This window comes from Sciurus vulgaris, assembly GCF_902686455.1.
Source record: "Sciurus vulgaris genome assembly, chromosome: 9".
Taxonomy (NCBI): domain Eukaryota; kingdom Metazoa; phylum Chordata; class Mammalia; order Rodentia; family Sciuridae; genus Sciurus; species Sciurus vulgaris.
In genome coordinates, this window is record NC_136469.1 from 32,493,233 (window position 1) to 32,512,476 (window position 19,244).

A 19,244-nucleotide genomic window follows, 5' to 3' on the forward strand; every position below is an offset into this window, starting at 1 on the left:
TGTACAAGTTCTAATATTCTCTATTTGCCATCACAACTTACACAGGAAGAATAAAATGTTTAACCAGTTGTCTAAATAGTTACATCTTAGAGATATGAAGTAAAACAAAACAAACAAAAGCTTTCTTCTGAATGGAGCGTTTTTCCTTTCCAGGGTTATATTCCTTCAAAGTAGAAGAACATTCCACTCTTTACCAATATTTTTTAAATGTGTTGAGTTCTGAGAGCAGTTCACTCATTTATGTATTAGTTTAAATTTAACAACCATTTATTGTGTGTTTGCTTTTTGTCCCGTTCTTCATGCTTGAGACAGACAAATAATGTAGTCTTTTATCTTTAAGAAGTTTATAATTGGGGAGCAAGTCAAATAAGTAAGCTGCTAAGAATTAGATTCCCCATATGAAATTGCCTTCTTTGTAGGTCAAATCGATGAAATATTTGAAAAACAATGAGTATAGCTTAATCTAACATAAAATAGTGAAAAATTATGTGGGATCTATTCTGAAGAAGTGTTGTAGGAATATAGCTGAGAACACACAGGAAGAGTCAGGTATCGAATCTATACTTCTTTGGTTACATATTATATAAAATACATTCCTTTAAATGTCTAATTTAATTATGCCTCAAAAGGCAAGGTACATCTGAAAAATAACTTGTTTCTTCCATCAAAAATCTCTATGAAATATTTTGTTGAGAATGTTCTGTAGTATAGGCTTTCTAGTTGAATTCTTTTAGCTTTTGTTTATCATGGAAGGTTTTTATGTCATTTCATCTTCAAATTTGAAACTTAATTTTGCTGGATATAAAATTCTTGGTTGGCATCTATTTTCTTTCAGAGCTTGAAATATATTATTCCAGGACCTCCTAGCTTTGAGGGTCTGGGTTGAGAAATCAGTTGAGATTCAAATAGGTTTCCCCCTATATGTAATTTGATTTTTTTCTCTTTCTTCTTTATTCTCTGTGTTAGTCATTCTCATTATAATGTGTCTAAGTGTGGGTCTGCTGTAATTTTGTACATTTGAGGTTCTATAAGCCTCTTGTATTTTCCATTTTATTCTTTAGGTTAGGAACATTTTCTGATATTATATCATTGAAAAGATGTGCATTTCTTTGGTTTGTAATATTATTCAGTCTTTAAGAAGAATGAAATGATGGAGCTAGAGAATATTATGCTAATCAAAAAAAGCCAAACCCCCAAAACCAAAAGCCTAATGTGTTCTCTGATATGTGGATGCTAATTCACAATGGTGGGGTGAGTAGGGAAGAACAGAGTTACTTTAGATTAGGTAGAAGTGAGTGAAGGGAGCAGAGGGGGTATGGGGATAGGAAGTAGAACTGAATAAATCAGACATTATTATCCTCTGTGTGTGTGTGTGTGTGTGTGTGTGTGTGTGTGTATAAAACTCTATGACTGGTGGGATTCTACATCATGTATAGCCAGAAAAATGAGAGGTTATAGTCCATTATATATGATGTATCAAAGTTCATTCTACTGTCATGTACAACTAATTAAAACAAATTTAAAAATTAAAAAACAAAATCTCTGTGAAGCCAGGCATGGTGGCACATGCCTGTAATCCCAACACCATGGGAGGCTGAGACAGGAGGATCATGAGTTCAAAGCCAGCCTCAGCAAAAGTGAGGCCCTTATCAACTCAGCAAGACCTGTCTCTAAATAAAATATAATAAAGGCCTGGTGATGGGTTTCAGTAGTTAAGTGCCCCTGGGTTCAATCAATTCCTGGTACCAAAAAACTAAAATAAAATAAAATAAACCCTCTATGAATCTGTACACTTATTATCATTCTAAAAACAGGAAGTTAAGGGTACTTCAACAGGAGATACTCAGTTTAAACAATATTGAGCACGTAATTGAAGAGAGAAAGTGATTTTGAAATTTTGAAATGTCTAAATTAAAAAAAATTTAGGAAATTTTAGCATTTGTAAATACTGCTGCAGGGCCTCTGTCTCAGTTTTTTCAAATAACTGATCTGTAAAAAGATATCCTGGAAATTATTGACAAGGTAACTTAACTTTTTGTGTTGTATTTGCTCATTCCAAGCATATTGCAAAAGTTTGCCTTTACCTAGTCATTTACTGTTAAAGGCAAATGAGTTGGTATGATGATCTAGGTAGAAGAGACAAGTAGGACATTTATTTTCAGAACTTGTTAATATTTTGACCCCAGATGTTTTCCCTGGAAGTTATAGCTGTGGAGAGAAAATGGGATTTCCTTAAATACATAGAAATGAGCCACACTTTAAAAAGTGAGAGGAAAAAATAGGACTTTTTTTTTTTTTTTTTATAATCTTGCTTGATTTCATTACATTGCACTTCCCTTTAATCTCCTTATTCAGGAAATAAATCTACCTTATTCCAACATGCCAAAAAATCATTCATTTAAATGGACATTAATGAATGATTTTTTGGCATGTTTGGAATTAAGGTCTAATTTTAATGGTTTTTACTTAAGTGTTTTCAGTAAAGTTCTCACTAAATAGTTGTGTGTGTGAGTGTGTGTGTGTGTGTGTGTGTGTGTGTGTGTGAGAGAGAGAGAGAGAGAGAGAAAGAGAGAGAGAAAGAGAGAGTTGAAAGTGGAGTCCTTGAGTTTTTCCCACTGTTTCTTTTCATTTTAATTGCATTATCAATTAAATAGTTCATTTTTCAAAATAAAATTTTCTTACCTGTATTGCATTATACCTACCTAGATTTATTAAATTTTTGGCATTTGAACACATATTAAGATATAAATGCTATTTTTGACAAGCACAACCAATTATACAGATAATCAATTGATGTCTTAATATCAACAATGTTTTCATTCTAACATTATCCACTGCAAATCTGCTCTGTTCAGGACTCTGCTCTGCTGGTTCCCCTGGGTTTCTTCTATTAAAGATTAGCAGATTAGCAAACAAGAGCTTTCAATCGGTATTGATTTAACACTAATGTATTGAAATCATACAATACATCAATGTTAAATGAAAATGGCATGAGAAGCACTTGGTGTTTCTGCAAACATGTAATTACATGTGAAAATGGAACAATTCAATTACCAGGGTCCATTTCATTCTCTGTGGATTTGATTCTTTGTATTGGGTTATAGTTTTTACAGGTCATTCAACAGTAAAATGGAGCTAACAAAAACAACATTGAGAAAAATTGTAAAGAAACACATCAAGGGATGCTTTACAAAATTCCTAACTAGTAGAGTAGAATCAACTCCTCTAAACCATCAAAGGCATGAAAACCAAGGAAAGATTAAAACATTGCAGAACAAAGGTGACTAAGGAAATATGACAACCTAAATACATTATGGTATTCTGGATGAAAACCTGGAACAGGCAAGGGACATTGGTATAAAGATGAATGAAATCTGAATGAAGCGTGAAGTTAGACAATAGCAATGTATCAGAATTGATTTCTTAGTTTAGACAAATGAACCCTTGATAATATAAAACATTAACATTAAAGGAAACTGGGTGATGATGGTATGGGGAACGCTTTATGGTACTTTTATGATTTTTCTATAAATAAAAAGATTATTAAAAAATAAAAGCAAAAATATTACAATTTTAAAATTATATTTTCCAAGTTAACCAACATCAGATTCAAATTTTGTGTGGCAATATCAATCTTGACAGCAAAAAAAAAAAAAATCAACTCAATTGTCTTTTCTCTTGTTTCTGGAGCATTTTCATATGTTGTCTCATTTTGAGCCTTATCATAGCTTTGCCATATGAAGAGAACATATTATAAAGGATGCATTTCCAGCCCAAGGTCTCTTCAGTGTTGGCTCTTCGTTTTTTAGTCACACTTTAACTATTTGTCCCTGAGGAGTTGAAAGAAACCATTTTCCTCACAGAGTGGAATCTGCCCTGCTCCATTTATTTAGGGAGAGTCAACATTCAGATTTAGGGTCAACATTTGGGAGCTTTGGGTCACTTCATGCTTTTCAAGTTGCCAAAAAAAGAAATCTGGGTGAGGATCTGGGAAATGGGAGTGAGGGCCAAAAACTCTGAATTTGGGATTTGGGAAACACATTTTTGACCCAGTTATAGACCTGATTAAATGCCATGATCTCAATTTTATCTTCATTTTCCGCATTCAAGTATTTTCCAGTGAAATTGAGGTCAGCAGGATCTTGAATTTGTGCCATCCAGCCCTGCCAGGAAGCTTTCAAAACTGCCACAGAGCAGAGCTCGGCCGGTTCTCAGTGCTCATAATGGGCCAACGGCTACAGCAACATTTGGGCCAAAGCTCAGGCTTACAAGGCCAACAACTACCTATCTGTCTTCGGTTTATTTTTTGCCTTCCAAAAGGAAAATTATTAATATAATTTCAGTATGTAGATCATTTTTGGAGAATAATTATGGTTTCTTGTACATTTGATGGAGTACATTAATTATATGATAATCCTTTGTCCCAAAATGAGTTGCAAGACCTCTCCTTCCCAAGAGTCAACATCAAGACTCTGTTCTCTAACTATAGTTCAATGCATCTAGATAGTTGTTAAAATAGTTAAAAATTCACAAGCTTAGGACACAAATAGCATTCACTTGGACACAAAGGGAAATTATAAAACACTCAAATTGTAAATAGATCTTAAAAACACTGATGAATTTCAAAAGTAATAAGTGGGACTAGGGGTGTGATTCAGTGGTAAAGCACTTGCCTACTGCGGGCAAGGCCCTGGGTTTAACACCCAGCACCACACACACACACACACACACACACACACACACACACACAAAGCAATACATACAACACATTGCTGTTAACAGCAATTCTCAAAGTATTTGTGGTAAAGGAACAGTTTCATTAAAGTTCTATTCCATTACAGTCCTATTATTTTATGAAAACAAAAACAGCATTATTATTATAAAATTATAATTTATTATAAATCATATAATTTATTATAGATTATTATAAAAATTACTAGAAAAATGAAATTTAGTAAAGCAAGAATAGGTAAAACACAGGTTGCAATTTTTGTCATTAGATTCCAAAGACAATAAAACAATCAGAACAAACATAACAGAACAAAATTTCTACATGCTAATTTTTTTTTATTTTAATTTTTTTATTTTTTTACATGCTAATTCTTGATTTTTGTACTTAATACAGTAACAGAATTTGGGGCTCAGCATTCTGAGTAACACTGATTTATATATAGCACAATGACATTTATATAATTTAAGAATACACACAGAATATATCCATGATTAATAAAAATGCCAACAAATTAAAAAATGCATAACAAATCTGTTAGAATGGTTGTTTAAGGGGAGAAGGGGCAGGAAAGAAAATTTGAATAGATTAGGATCAATCAATCAATCAACAGACTGATTTAGCACAGAACAATGAGAATGGTATACTAAGAGTAAGATGAACTTCTGCCTCTGAGTACGCATGCATGTGCCCGTCCCGCCATACTCCGAAGAGGTAAAGGAACTATAGTCTTTCCCTCACTTTTGTTCTCTTTCCACAATTTATTGTTTTTCATCTACTCATTTACTCTCTTTAACTTTTCTCCTTGGCTCTTTTTTGAGCTAAATCAAACTTATAAGAAACCACCAGGTAGACACATTTTCCCAAGGTGGACTTGGTCATATTCTCTCTTACCATTGGAATAAGCCAAAGATATCTACCATACATTCCTCATCCGGTTTATACCTATTTTAGTAGGAGTGAAAGAATGTAGGATCTGGGAAAGATCTCAAAGACGCCATGTACACTTATATTTCTTCATTCCCCACTCATTTTCCACCCCCACACACATCCGACACATAATCTTTAAAGTATAACTATGGAACATAACAAAAATTGGAAAAAGTAATAGCACTTCAGAGGTATCTTCAAAAATCTTGATACTTGGTTAATTTCTCCTGTCTCTTGATATAAAATCTCGGCCCTCTTAGCTGTCTGACTTAATGTCTGTCCACCAGAACTTTTCTTTCAGAAATTTTCCCCTGCAGGTTTTAGAAAGTGTTAGACCTTGTACATCCTGTTTGCGTTTGGTCTCTCTAATTTTCAGTGACTTGAGTTTTTGTATGCTTGAGAAAGTCACGGGGAGAGATGAGCAATAGTTATCTAGGATTTGAGTTGTGAAGAAAAATAATCTGTCTCTAGAAATTCCCAAACTCTTCTTTTCACTTAAAAGTAGATGTTTAAAATTTCATTTATCAAAAACAAAAACAAAAACAAAAAAACCCCCAAAAACAACAACAAAAAGTTCATTTATCAAGATAAGCTCTTCAATTTCCACTTCATTTGTGAAGACATAATCCAGTTGAGTTTGAAAGTATTTCTCAAGCTTTCTTCCTTAAACTATAGCCCTTTAATGTTCACCATTAGATATTGACAACTAAATAAATAAAAATTTGAAGTTGATCTACTTTTCTCTACCTCACTGGGTTTTAAAATTAATTACAAAATTAAAATTTATACTCATTATAATAATCCAAACAATACAGAAATGTCTAAAGAAAAAGTTAGTAGCCCCTTTCTATCCATCAGTGCTGGATTATCCAACATGCAGATCAAATATGTATTTAGGACACCCACAAACACAGAGGCTCCCAATTGTTTTTGAAAGAATGTTATAATTTAAAAAAATTTATTAGTTGTTTATCAGTCTTTATTTATTTATGTGATGCTGAGAATCAAACCCAGTGTCTCACACATGTTGGGCAAGCACTCTACCACTGAGCCACAATCCCAGCCCAAGAATGTTATAATTAGTAGATGAGAGGAAACCTTGGACAGGTGATCATAAAAAATTAGAAAGATTTGAACTTTACTTAGTATTTCATTACACTTTATATAATAGATTGGTGGGGAGAATAAATATGCACACATAATATGTACATGTCAAGATTATATTTTATTCAGAATGTATACTTCTTACATAATTGTTATTGTAGAATTATTTTGTCATCTTTCAAGTTCACTTATTATTTTGTAAATGTTTCCATGTTGATACAAATATTATTCTTATTGTGTAGTCATTGTATTCTATTCCATTGTACTAATAAAATGCCTTGTTTATTCATATTTTCAACAAAAAATATTTTCTAAATTTCCTATTGTTAGTAACTTTATGACTATTATTATAATTCTGCATATAACCATTTACTTATTTTCAGTCTTCTTTTCTCCTTTTTCTGTTTCCTTTTCTTTCTTTCTTTTTTTTTTTTTTTTTTTTTTGGTGGGGTGGGGTGGCTCTGGGATTGAACTCAAAGCCTTGTGCATATTAGGCACCTCCTCTCCACTGAGTTACATCCCCAGTTTTCCTTTTTAAAAAAATACGTTCTCAATGGAATATTATTCAGCCTTAGAGAAGAATGAAATTATGGCATTTACCAGTAAATGGATAGAACTGGAGAATATTATGCTAAGCATAATAATCCAATCCCCCCCAAAACAAAGGCCAAATGTTTTCTCTGATATTTGGATGCTTATTCACAATAAGGGTGGGGGTAACAGAAATACTTTGGATTAGACAGAAGGGAATGAAGGGAAGGGAGAGGGTATGGGGGTAGGAATGATAATAGAATGAATGGGACATTATTACCCTATGTGCATATGTGATTCAATGAACTGTATACCTCTGCATCATGTACAACCAGACAAATGAGAAGTTATACTCCATTTATGTATAATATGTCAAAATGCATTCTACTGTCATGTATAACTAATCAGAAAAAATAAAATTTAAAAATATGTTCTTAGGCTAAATCACAGGAGTGATACTATTGCATTAAAACTTAGAAATACATAACTATTTCTATTATGACCAAATTCATTCTTCAAACGATTTTGTAGATATACAAAGAATAGACTCTTTGCATTCTGATTTTAGAAGTAGTTTGCAGCATGACCAGGTGGAATAGGTAAGAAGGAACAGGAAGCAGGCTATTGCAACTATTCTGGCATGAGATGAGTATCTTGAATAGAGGCAGTAGCTACAGAGAAGGAAATGATTCTAATAAATATTTAGGTGGTGAACTTGATGGACTAGTTCAGTAAGTGGATATGAAGGAGGAGGGAATGAGGAAGACTGGAGGATGTCCCTGTCTTTTTGGAGCATGAGAACTGGATGTAAAAGAACAGGCTTGGGAAAGAGGAGGATGCTGAGAACATTGTGTGCCACATCCACAAATCTAGCACAGCGACTAGTGCATTAAAGGCACTCAATAAAAGGGAGTTGAATGAATGCTTTGTGCATATGTTTAGTGAGTACTGCAAACAATGAATCTGATTTCTTTTTTGATTTTTTTTTAGTTATACATGACAGTTGAATGTATTTTGGCATATCATACATACATGGAGTATAACTTATTCTTGTGGTTGTACGTGATGTGGGGTTATACTGGTCATGTATTCCTATATGAACATAGTAAAGTTATGTCTGATTCATTCTACTGTCTTTTCCATTTCCATCCCCTCTCCCTTCCCTCCTACTACCTCCCCCTACCCCCTTCAATGTTCCTGTTTCCCAAAGGGTCACAAGAATTTGTTTGTATACTTAGAAGCTGATTTTTTTTTTTTTTTACTTCCTTTATAGATTATTTTAAAATCAGGACTTGTGAGAACCAGAAAATGAGGGAATTAGGAAAGAAACTCTGGAAAGGAAGACAGTCCAAAGACAAAGCTCAGGACTTCAGATCAACTAGATACTTCCTTCATAAAATCAATCTAGTGCTTTACGCAGTTAACCTCATGTCAAGATACACAGACCTATGAACTTCCTTAGAAAGTCAGCAACTTCTGAACTCAAGCTGCTAAAATCTCATTATTTCTGATTTGGAATGAGGAAATGGTTCCACTCCTTTCCCCTCCTGGTTCACCAGTGAGAGACTGAGCAGATCATTCCTAGAAGTGCTCTACTCTGAAATGTAGGCCTCTCTGAGTGAACACGCGTGGTGGCCAGTGTTTGGAGTTAAACGCCGATGTTGGAAGAATCCCTCAGCAGATTTCTGTCTTCAACTGTTCTTTGTGTCCCATGCACCTTAATTACCTGATGTCTTCTTATATCAAATTTTTTCACTTTGGATTACAGCACTTTAGATGTCCTGTATTCCCTGGAGGGAAAAGGCATGGCTTCTGTTTCCTTCATAGTTTTCCCCAGTCAGGTACTATGTTTAGCATCAAGGATGAGCTCAGTAAAAACTGATGATTGTCCAATTGTATTAACTAAGTTGATGAAAAGTAATGATTTTTAACAGTCAATAAAAGATACCATGTATCTAGTCTTAGGAAACAAAACGTTTATTGAAATGCATGTAGATAAATTACCACCAGCACAAAACCGTTAATGGAGTTTTCAACATGAGTTCCTTTTACTCTTAATATGAAGTGGGGCTTTGAAAGTCCATTGTCCCATAGGAAAAAATATTATATTTCTCTGTTCAGATAAAGTCCTTTAAAAAAGCAAATCACTTTTGAATGTTCTTTTAAACGTCTCCAGCCTATGAATATATAACAAAACAAAAAATATATTAAAAAGATACAATGCTCTGTTTAAAAAGGAAAATTAAATATGACTTATTTCAGGGTAATATACATGAAAACATACTTAGGCATTTGAAACTCTAAAATTTTCTCCTATTTTATTATTATATACAAAAATATTTATGGAATAATAAAAAACAAAACAATTACCAAAACAAAGGACAATCATAACAAGGCAAAAAAAGTCACTGTTTTATTTTAACAAATTTAGGAAATAAGTCCAAATATTATCTCCTCAATAAATAATTTTAAAATAACTCTGATTTTAGTAATTTGGGAATACAGTCTGATGTGAATCTTAATTTTCATTTAAGACCAAATATCCTTTTATGAATAATCGAAATTAATAAATACAGTAAAGGAAGATAGGAAGAGACTTTCAGAAAATTTCTGAAACTTTGTGTGAATCCATAGAAATTAACAGTTAGCTGTCTACAATCTCAGAGCAAGATGACTTAATCATCTTCTATTTCAACATGGTGTTCTGGCCTGACCTGTTTGGCACCCCCCAGGTGGTGTTGCTGTCCTTCTCCAATGGAGAGTCTATTGAACGGGATTATCTTCATCGTGGTTTTCTTCATGGAATACCAGCGGGGTTTCCAAGTGGCCCAAATAATGCCATTATCATAGCCATTAGGAGTAGATGCTTTTGAGTAAGTGCCACCTAAAAAGAGTAGTGAACACACAAATCATTATTCTTACATTTGCTTCCCTCGGAAAGTCTATTAAGAAATGTCTATTATGAAGTGCATTGCCAATTTCATCAAGTTTTCAAGTGTTTTCTATGAACTAAAGTGTCCTTAAAGATTCCTAAAATCTCAATTTATAAGTAAATTTATTATTAGACAACCCTGTCTATCTGAAGTGTGCTTCAAGGTCACAGCCATTCTTTAAATTTATTCTGTGCTAATAGGGCTAGAACAAAGTTCCCTACTTGGTCTCTTTCCCTAAGCTTCATCATCCTGGACTCAGCTACTGTGGAGAGATTTTCCTCAGGCAGGTTAGAATGCAGGAGCCCAGGATTCCAGATCAGGTGGTTTGCGGTTATCTGACAACATAATCATACTGGTTCATTGAAAGGAGGCGTTAGAAAATGGTTCTGGAATGCTATTTTAATCTCTGTTATAAAGTAGGAACTAGATTGATTTGCCAGAATTCATTGTCATTTTGTAAGGGGTTTGTTGAGTCTAATACTGGAGTGGACTAAAGACCTATGGCCATCCTGGGTCATATGGATCAAGCACCTTCCTTGAGAGTTTATTCTAATCATATTTTTTGTTAGTGCAAAGATACATTTGATTTCTGCAAGTTAAAAAAAAAAATTGGGTGAAACCAATAAGCTACTTTAAGCAATTTCATGTTGGCTTTGGAACAGTGGCCACTGGAGGTAAAGCTGGTTGTAAGTAGATGAGATGAGTAGCCATAGTCTTTGCTTGCCAATGGATCCTTTAGCATCAGTAGGGCCTCCACAAAACTGTTGGGTAGTAAGTCATATCACTGGTCCAAATCATTCCACCCTTATGGAAATCATACTCTCTCCTATCCTAAAATAAGTGTCTACAATCCTTAGGCAAGACTTTTCTCATGCTTTATAACCCCTGCCCTTAATGGTACTTTTCTTTTCTTCATTCCATTTCTTTAGACAGCTACCCACTGTTCACTGGTTGTATCTGATACATGTAGTTCATGGGAAGCTGAGCCAGGCTAATGTGCTAATAAGCACAAATATGGTAATGTCAGTCCATCCAGATCATATATATGGTATGTCTAAAGGAGATACTATAATCCGAAGTTCCAAGTCTGATGGTGATAGTCTCAGGTATACTAACAAACCACTGGATGTTTTGCAGCAGGTGGTTATCCTATTTTAGACACAACCTTGGTATTTTCCAATTCTGGTTTTACATAAAGACCTATATGATAAAAGACCTGCTATCCTTACTATTATCCCTCTGTACTTTGTATCTACGTATTGCATTTTACAAAACGTCTATACTCTACACTAACTTGGAACCTAAGAAAGAAAGCCATACCTTGGTAATAAACTCCATTGAGGTGGCCAGCATGACACTTGTTCATCCACCAACCAGATCCATCCTGTTCAGCACAGTTGCCTTCAAACTTATCATTGTCATTGTCCCAGGTACTGAACTGCATGCCATTGTGGGATGTGAAGAACTTGTCACTAGGATCATCACCAAAATCAAAGCCATCGAGGGCATTACCAGCATCTCCACCCATGAAGTAGGCATAGGTCAGGCGGTATTTGTCGATTTCAGGTCCCACCTTGAACATGGCATAGTCTGCAGTACTGTGAAGAAGGAAATAGAGATATCACATCCTGAGCCTCCTCAGGAATTTCAGAAGGTCCTGCTTCCCTCAGGCAGCTGCTTGGAATTTGTCACTTTGCTTCATAAGGCTGAAATAGGCACATTGAGGAAAGTCTTCAACAAATGTGGCATGAGATAATGGATGTGTGAACCAGTTCAGAGTTCATCAACTCCACCTAGGAAGGGTCTAGAAGACTTCAAGGCATCCCAGTGGGAGTGCTTTTTTACTTACAGGTTCCTAATAATATAAAAATGTATGGATGAATCTGACTAATTTCATATTTTCCCTTTTTATTTGAGTTTTTAGCCTTGCACACAATGTTATCATAGATCATCCTAATGATCTAATGATGACTGATCATGAATTAATGCATCCACCACGAAGGAGATACGGCTCCCTTAGCTATTCATGCCACCTGAAGGGTGAGGTCTAAAAAGGGTCTTGGTTCCCAAGGCAGTGTGGCAGTGGCAAAAAGGAGGCCTATCTAGGACATCTTAGGAACTAAGCAGTCCCTGTGTTGTCTACAAAAAATGAGCTATAGGAGTTAGAGAGAGATTCTTCCCTGAGGAAAAGTGTCAAAGAAGTCAAAATTGTATGGAGTAGAGAGAATAAAGGGCCTTGGTGAATGGACAGAGATTTCCAGAAAATATTTACCTTCTTCCTTAATCTACAGTACTAGGAAAATGGGAGATGCTCTTATAGGAGAAAGTCTACTGACTATCATACTTTCAGGGTTAAAAAACAACAACAAAATTTTGTGTTCAGAGACAGAGTATGTTTCATTATTCCATAAACACAGTAAGAGGGTTGGATATTTTTCTTCACTTGAATTAGATCTACAACATTGAAAACCCTCAGGTATCTCTGAATCTAGAGAGGGCTGAAAAAGGAGTGAACTGACTTAATTTTATGATATCCAAGGATTTGACAGAATGAGTGGTCATTAAATAATGGGAAATCTAAAGAGACTGAATTCACTTTCATTCAGGATAGTCATGAAGTCAAACTTCCTGAATTCACACCCCACCTCTACCCTTTACCAGCAATGTTAGTTTATAAAATGAGATTGATGATAATACCTGCTTCTTGAAATAGTTATTTGGATTAGATTAAATTCAATTTCATGCTCATTTTCTGGTACCTATTAAAATCTCAGCAAATAGCTACTGTTCTGAATGTTTCCAGGGCAAATAAATTGTACTAAAACATTCAGATTCATTCCAGAGAGGACTACCCAAGAACCAAACTGCTCCTCACATTTGCGAGGCTGTTTTTGGTCAGCAATCTATTGAGAATTGAAAAGGGCACACTCCATACGACTTCTACAAAAAACAAAAACAAATAAACAAAAACCCTTAAAGTCCTTTCTGCATGGTACCTGGTTCTGCCATTCCAGTCTTCCAGTTGCACTCTTAATACATATGGGATTGGAGATTGTGTGCTTATCAAGTGAATCTTCTCATTTCCCAGCCAAAACTCAGTGGTGCCAGTAGGAGACAGATGGCCAAACCCTTCTTTATACTGAATCCAGTTTTTCTTGAAATCCACACTGCCATCAAGTCTCTAGTTACAGAATGTCATGGGTACGGGGAGAGGACAGATATCAGTGCATGTAAAGAAAATCTCATCAACATCCTGTTAAAAATATGGAGGTTATGATTCTATCAACTACCAATGAAGTGACATACTTCCCTTTCCTTATTTATCAAATAGGACTTTTTAGGGTCACTTATGAGGATTACATGATAGAATATTAACAAAACACTTTAAAGAGTGTTCAGCGCATGGTGAATTCTGCAATAGTGGTAGATTTTTAAAAAGACCCCTGGAGGACTTTGGAACTCAAACTTGATATTACTGATTCTTGGCACTGATGGTGGAATGGAGCCTTCAGAGCGCCGCCTGCAGGAGTACTTTTAACAGCGGCAGGAAGTAAACCAGGCAAGGGAGCCAGCATCCCCAGTGACTGCCAAATGGCAGAGCCCACAAGATACCTCGGAGTAGCCCAACTGTATCCTCTCAGGGGCTTCATCTTCTTGTGATGGGCAGTCCTAGGTCTTAATATAGCTATTGAAAGAGGTCTCTTCTATTTGTTTGTATATCATAAGGACTTTGCTTATTTGTGATGTGCCATGACAAATCTGCAGCAGCAATACCAGCAACATTGAGTCAAAGCCAAGACACTGAAACCTGACTGCCTGGATTCAAATCCTTACTCTGTTACTTTTAACTTATGTGGTTTGGGACAAGTTACTCTATCTATTATCCTCAGTTCCCTCCTGAGGGTTAAGTGGTTTTAATGTCCATAAGGTGCTTGCACAAGTATTTGTCATACGGCAGCGACAATGTGGACATTTGTTAAACACAGATGAGAGGGGAAATCACCTTCTGCAGCACAGTCCATCCATTTCCAGTTCCATCAATTTCACAGTAGACCAAGAACTGCTGCTTAGCTTGCAGAGGCTTGATGAAGTAAAGGCCACTCTGTTTGGCTCCCTTATTGGCAATGTCTTGACAATCTGAAAAAGGAAAAAAGGAAATGTTTATTGTGGCTTGAAATCCAGGTAAGACTGTGCCAGCCTCAACAATGAGATTTGAACCTGATGTCAACTCTGCACTTCCCAAGAGGTCTATTCTTCCTATACCATCATTCCTTTCAAACTGTTGTTTGCTATTCAAGAATGCTCTAGACTATCAGAATCCTCAGGTTTAAGAGCTAGACTCTAGCTGGGCAAGGAGCAGTACATCTAATCCTAGAGACTCAGGAGACTGAGGCAGGCCAGCCTCAGCAACTTAGCAAGACCCTAAATAAATAAAGAAATAAATAGAAGGGCCAGAAGGGTTGGGGACGTGACTCAGTGGTGAAGCACCCCTGGGTTCAATTCCAAGTACTTAAAAAAAAAAAAAAGCTAACACATTATTCCTATACATTCCCTTTTACTTTGTCTATTTGCTTTGATGAACGCAATCTCAATATAAACCTCTCATTTACCTTTCCCGGTTGTATCATAGATTTGTACTGTGTCTCTGCAAGGCTCCTGGCACTTGGCTTCAAGCTGGGATACTTTCTGTTTCAGGTTAAGGATCTTCTGATTATTTGAATTATATATTTCCTGCAAAAATCTACAAATTAAAGGAGATAATAAAAGATAAGTATTCCTTTTGTTGGAGTAATTTTGTATTTTCTCTTAGAAATACTATCTTATTTTCTTAAGAATTCCCTTCTTGGGAAATTTGCAAAATTTTGTTACTAAATTGAAACAAATTAAAGTGCTAAGGTTTGTGGTCAAGCAAACCAACTCCACCCTCCACCCCAAATCAATTAAAACAGGAATACAATTTTAGCCAGAATCTTTTTACATATAGTCTCAACTCTGAACACAAATAACAAAGTCCATGTCAATATACAAAGGTCATCACTAAGTGGGCATTCTGATTTTCAGCTTATGACTAAGGGAGAGCAGACCACAGCCATTATGAGAGATGGGCCTGGTTAAGGGAGACACCTCCTCGCCCCTTGGAAGAGGAACAGCTCTGCTCAGTAATTCCCTTGTGCTGAAGCTTCCATCTATAACTTACTTGCAGAAGGTATCGTGGGTATTATCGTACATAAAACACACAATTAGACACTTTCCTATCTTTCTTAGTGTTTCTAGTTACACAAGTTTGGAAAAAGCTTGGGGGAAGTAAAAACCCTGCTTTTGTAGTTTCTCACAGGGTTGCTTGTAAATAACTCAGAAATGATAAAAAAAAAAAAACAAAAACAAAAAACGATCTACAGTGCATAAAACTTTGTTTCTAACTTTGAAGAACAGAAAGGGAGACAAACTATTGGACCACTCTTTTTCTCTACTCTTAGACAATTTCTGCACAATGGTCTCCTTAATGTCGATGATGGGCAGTCATAATGTAAATTATATTGGTGACAATATTCATAGCCACAGACTTCTGATACCAAAAAGAGGAGAAATCTCTCCTGGGTCATTTCTTCCTAACCACCATAGAGCTTGGTTTCTCACAGTTTTGAGATCAATTTTTTTAAAAAATGGGGAAGAAACTACAAGTTTATCTGAGACTCCATGGTTATAGAAAGTCTATATGACTCTTGGTAGCCAGTAACAGACATTTTATTTCCAAATCAAAGGAGGAAAATACATAACTGCAGATTCACTGTGCCATGATCAACATGTAGCTTCAATGTTTGTGTATGTCTCTTAGGATATTTTTTCCTGACTCACCCTCAATATAATTTACCTTAGTAGCCATGATCCTTCTTATGATTCTGCTTGCTAATTTCTTACCACTGATTTGTTGACATTTTTATAAAGAGAATTTTACTTTCAACACCAAAATGCCCATGTGTATAATTTTACATTGTCAGGTGGGGGACATTTAGATAAATATGGTATGAATAATATTTAAAGATATTTAGAACACTCTTCTCCAATGTGGATTACTAGAAAGTAACGAAGGGGCTGGGATGTAGCTCTGTGGTTGGTTGCTTGCCTAACATGCATGAAGCCCTGAGTTTGATTCCCAATGCCAAAAATAAACAGATAAATAAATAAGTGCAATTATAATCCAGTACATTTCATATTGCACAAAGAACTCCTACCTCTTTGGGTTAAAGACAAACATAATGTCAATTGGATAATTTAAATAAAAAAATTAAAACCTTATAATAGACTTTCATTAAAACATATTATAGTAATCAAAACTAAATCTGTCTTGGAGAGCAAATGAAAACCCAAATGCTTACCGAATAGTCGAGTCATGTGTTAGAATCAATGCTTCGTATTTCATAATCTCTTCCACCATTTTCTTGGAATTCTGGGTGGCGCTCTCTATCATACCTGTAAGGAGGGGACCAAAACCAGAAAATAAGCAAACAGAAAAACTAAAACAGCAGTAAAAGAACTTTTTGAATGACTTTCTCAGTCAGTCCCTAGTATTTAATTTCTCACTTGGCTTTTTTGGCTCTTCTGGATTATAGCTGACTTGGATTGCTTTGATGAGTTCTTTGGCTTCTGTTGTTTTGTTTTCAACTTCATTTAAGGTGTCTTCCAAAGTCAGCAGGTCCTTGTCTATCTTGTTTTGATAAGTAGACAGGAAATCTGCAATGCCGCAGGTAGTTGGACAATAACTACCCTGCAAACAGAACCGGCAAGTGACTAAACTTGTGACTAAACATCTGAACAAGAGCAACGCTTACAACCTATCCATCAAAATAAGTAACACTTCAACGATGTTTTTAAAACAGTTGAAGGATCCAACGGTATTTGTGGAAGAATGACTTCTATGTTCCTCCCCACTCCAATAGAAAGCAAGAAACATAAAAGCGACTTACAAATCTTTCATCTAAGATGCAGCAGTTGTCTCTGGTAGCCACATACTAAAGGAGAAAAACCAGAAATTTCACTAGTTACCATATGGTTTTTTATGTTTCAGTTTTTTTGTTTAAAAGAAAATGTTTTATGAACAGCACACTTACTGCCAGGCACGTTGAAGAGAACAATAAAAGATTGGAGAAGCATAGAATTAAATTCCGGGGTTGCAAGGACAAACCCATGATGTCTGGGGTGCCGGGTGCTTCAAGCCCTGGACTGTCGGCGCTGTGAACTCTTGGGCTCCACCCGTGCCTTTATGTAAGGTCTAGGGCTGGCCAGGAGCCTAGTGGCTGGAGCTAATCACGGGGCCTTCTTACCGGAAGGGTGGGGACCTCTTTCCCATCTCCTTTTCCTCATCCTGGCTCCAACCTGTGCTCAGTCAGGTTCCCAGATTTTGCACACCAATTTAAGCTCCTCCTTCTTTGCCCCAGTTCAAACTTTTCCCTGTGATCCCAAAATCTCCAAAAGCCAGTTAAGCTTTAGCCACTGCTTTGAGGAGGGCGGGGAAGCAGCGTGATGCAACCTCTTCCCGTACATGGCAGAGAGAGCAAACACAGATCCTACCTCCACCAGAGCAAACCCAGCCTGTCCTTAAGATGGGGCCTCTGCCATAACCTAAATTACCGACAGACCTTTCTTAGCCCAGGGATGAAATAACATCATTATTTTAACCTGTGGCTAAGGCAGAACCTTTGCCTCCCCCACGTCCCAATCCTGTAGTCCTAGGAATGAATGACAGTGGAAATGCATCCTTGTTCCTCTGGGTTGGCCATTACCCCTAGGTGCTCTATTCTCAGTGAGCTTTTGCGCTCAACTTGTATCTTTGAATGGTGCAACTGGCTGGCCTGATACCCACCTGCCACAGAGGGAAAATGAGCCAGGAGCCCACTCATTTTTCCTGAGGTTCCATATAGTTACCTCAGAGGGAAACCTGGAAACAGAGACAGGGGCTCAGAAAATCTCTCTCCCTATCTGACTAGAAGCATAGCTGAAGAAAAAGGGGCCAAACTCAATATTAGAAAAAGGCCATCATCTTTGCCCTGTGGCTAGAGCTTCTTTGTGTTTAGGGGAAACAACATCCATCATCATTATTATATCATTACTGATAATTTAAAATTGTGCATTATCGCTATTATTGATGTCCCTATTTTTGGTTATCCTTCATTTCCTCCTCTGACACTGATTAAAATCTTTTTTTTTTTTTTTTTTTTTTTGGTACCAGGGATTAAACCCAGAGGTGCTTAACCACTGAGCCATATTCCCAGTCCTTTTGATATTTTATTTTGAGACAGGGTCTCACTAAGTTGCTAGGCTGGCCTGGAACTCACCATCTCCTGAATCACTGGAGTCACAGGCAAGCTCCACCATGCCTGGTTAAATCATGAGGAACCACAGAAGTCAGAGAAACCCAATTACCATGAAAGAATTACCAACCCTTTAATGTTTGAATCTAAGTCTTTACAAAGGCAGGCTTACGTTTTGATTTGAAAACAGATAAATGTTCACATTTTGTAACTATTTAACAATGATCATGACAAAGTGTATCTATCAGAACCAGATTTATCTCTTCTCTCTTCCTTAATACTCCCCTCTCTACTATTCAGTCAATGTCAATCTCATCAGCATGTCAACCATCCAATTAAGTTTGCTAACTAACTTCCTTTCCTTCAGTCCAGTCATTTCCTACTCCAAACCATTTGTTCACTTTCCTATAATGTAGCTCCAATTATGACATTCACCTACTCAAAAACCTTCAATGACTCCCTACTTCCCATCATAGTGAATGTAAATATCATGAATGTCTTTTCCTACCCTTGCTGCTTTCTTCTCTTGATTCTATTTCCTATACCCTATAGTCTAACCAAATTGAATCACATAACATCTCCTTCTTGTGCACTGTATGGTCCGATCTTTGATGGAGGTTTTCCTTTTTCAATGTAGCTCTTTCTGGTTGGCCTTTGGACAGACCCCTAGCTCTCTGGTTGCCACAATCTGACACATCCTTAAAGTTC

The 19,244-nt window shown here is 36.2% G+C and overlaps 1 protein-coding gene across 2 annotated transcripts; it reads right to left on the reverse strand.

Annotated features, from left to right (window-relative positions):
• Positions 1 to 9,248: 9,248 nt before the first annotated feature.
• Positions 9,249 to 17,486, reverse strand: FGG (fibrinogen gamma chain). Of its 2 annotated transcripts, XM_079153704.1 has the most exons (10): positions 17,337 to 17,486; positions 17,193 to 17,237; positions 16,810 to 16,993; positions 16,605 to 16,698; positions 14,838 to 14,968; positions 14,231 to 14,364; positions 13,224 to 13,408; positions 11,548 to 11,825; positions 10,009 to 10,178; positions 9,249 to 9,471 (listed from the first exon to the last, which is right to left on the reverse strand). In XM_079153704.1, exons 1-10 carry the CDS (start codon positions 17,412 to 17,414, stop codon positions 9,457 to 9,459), a joined length of 1,314 nt encoding a protein of 437 aa, XP_079009830.1. In that variant the 5' UTR covers positions 17,415 to 17,486; the 3' UTR covers positions 9,249 to 9,456. The 2 variants fall into 2 exon arrangements, with proteins under 2 accessions (XP_079009830.1, XP_079009829.1); XM_079153703.1 differs by lacking the exon at positions 9,249 to 9,471 and having other exon boundaries at positions 9,685 to 10,178.
• Between the last annotated feature and the right edge of the window lie 1,758 nt (positions 17,487 to 19,244).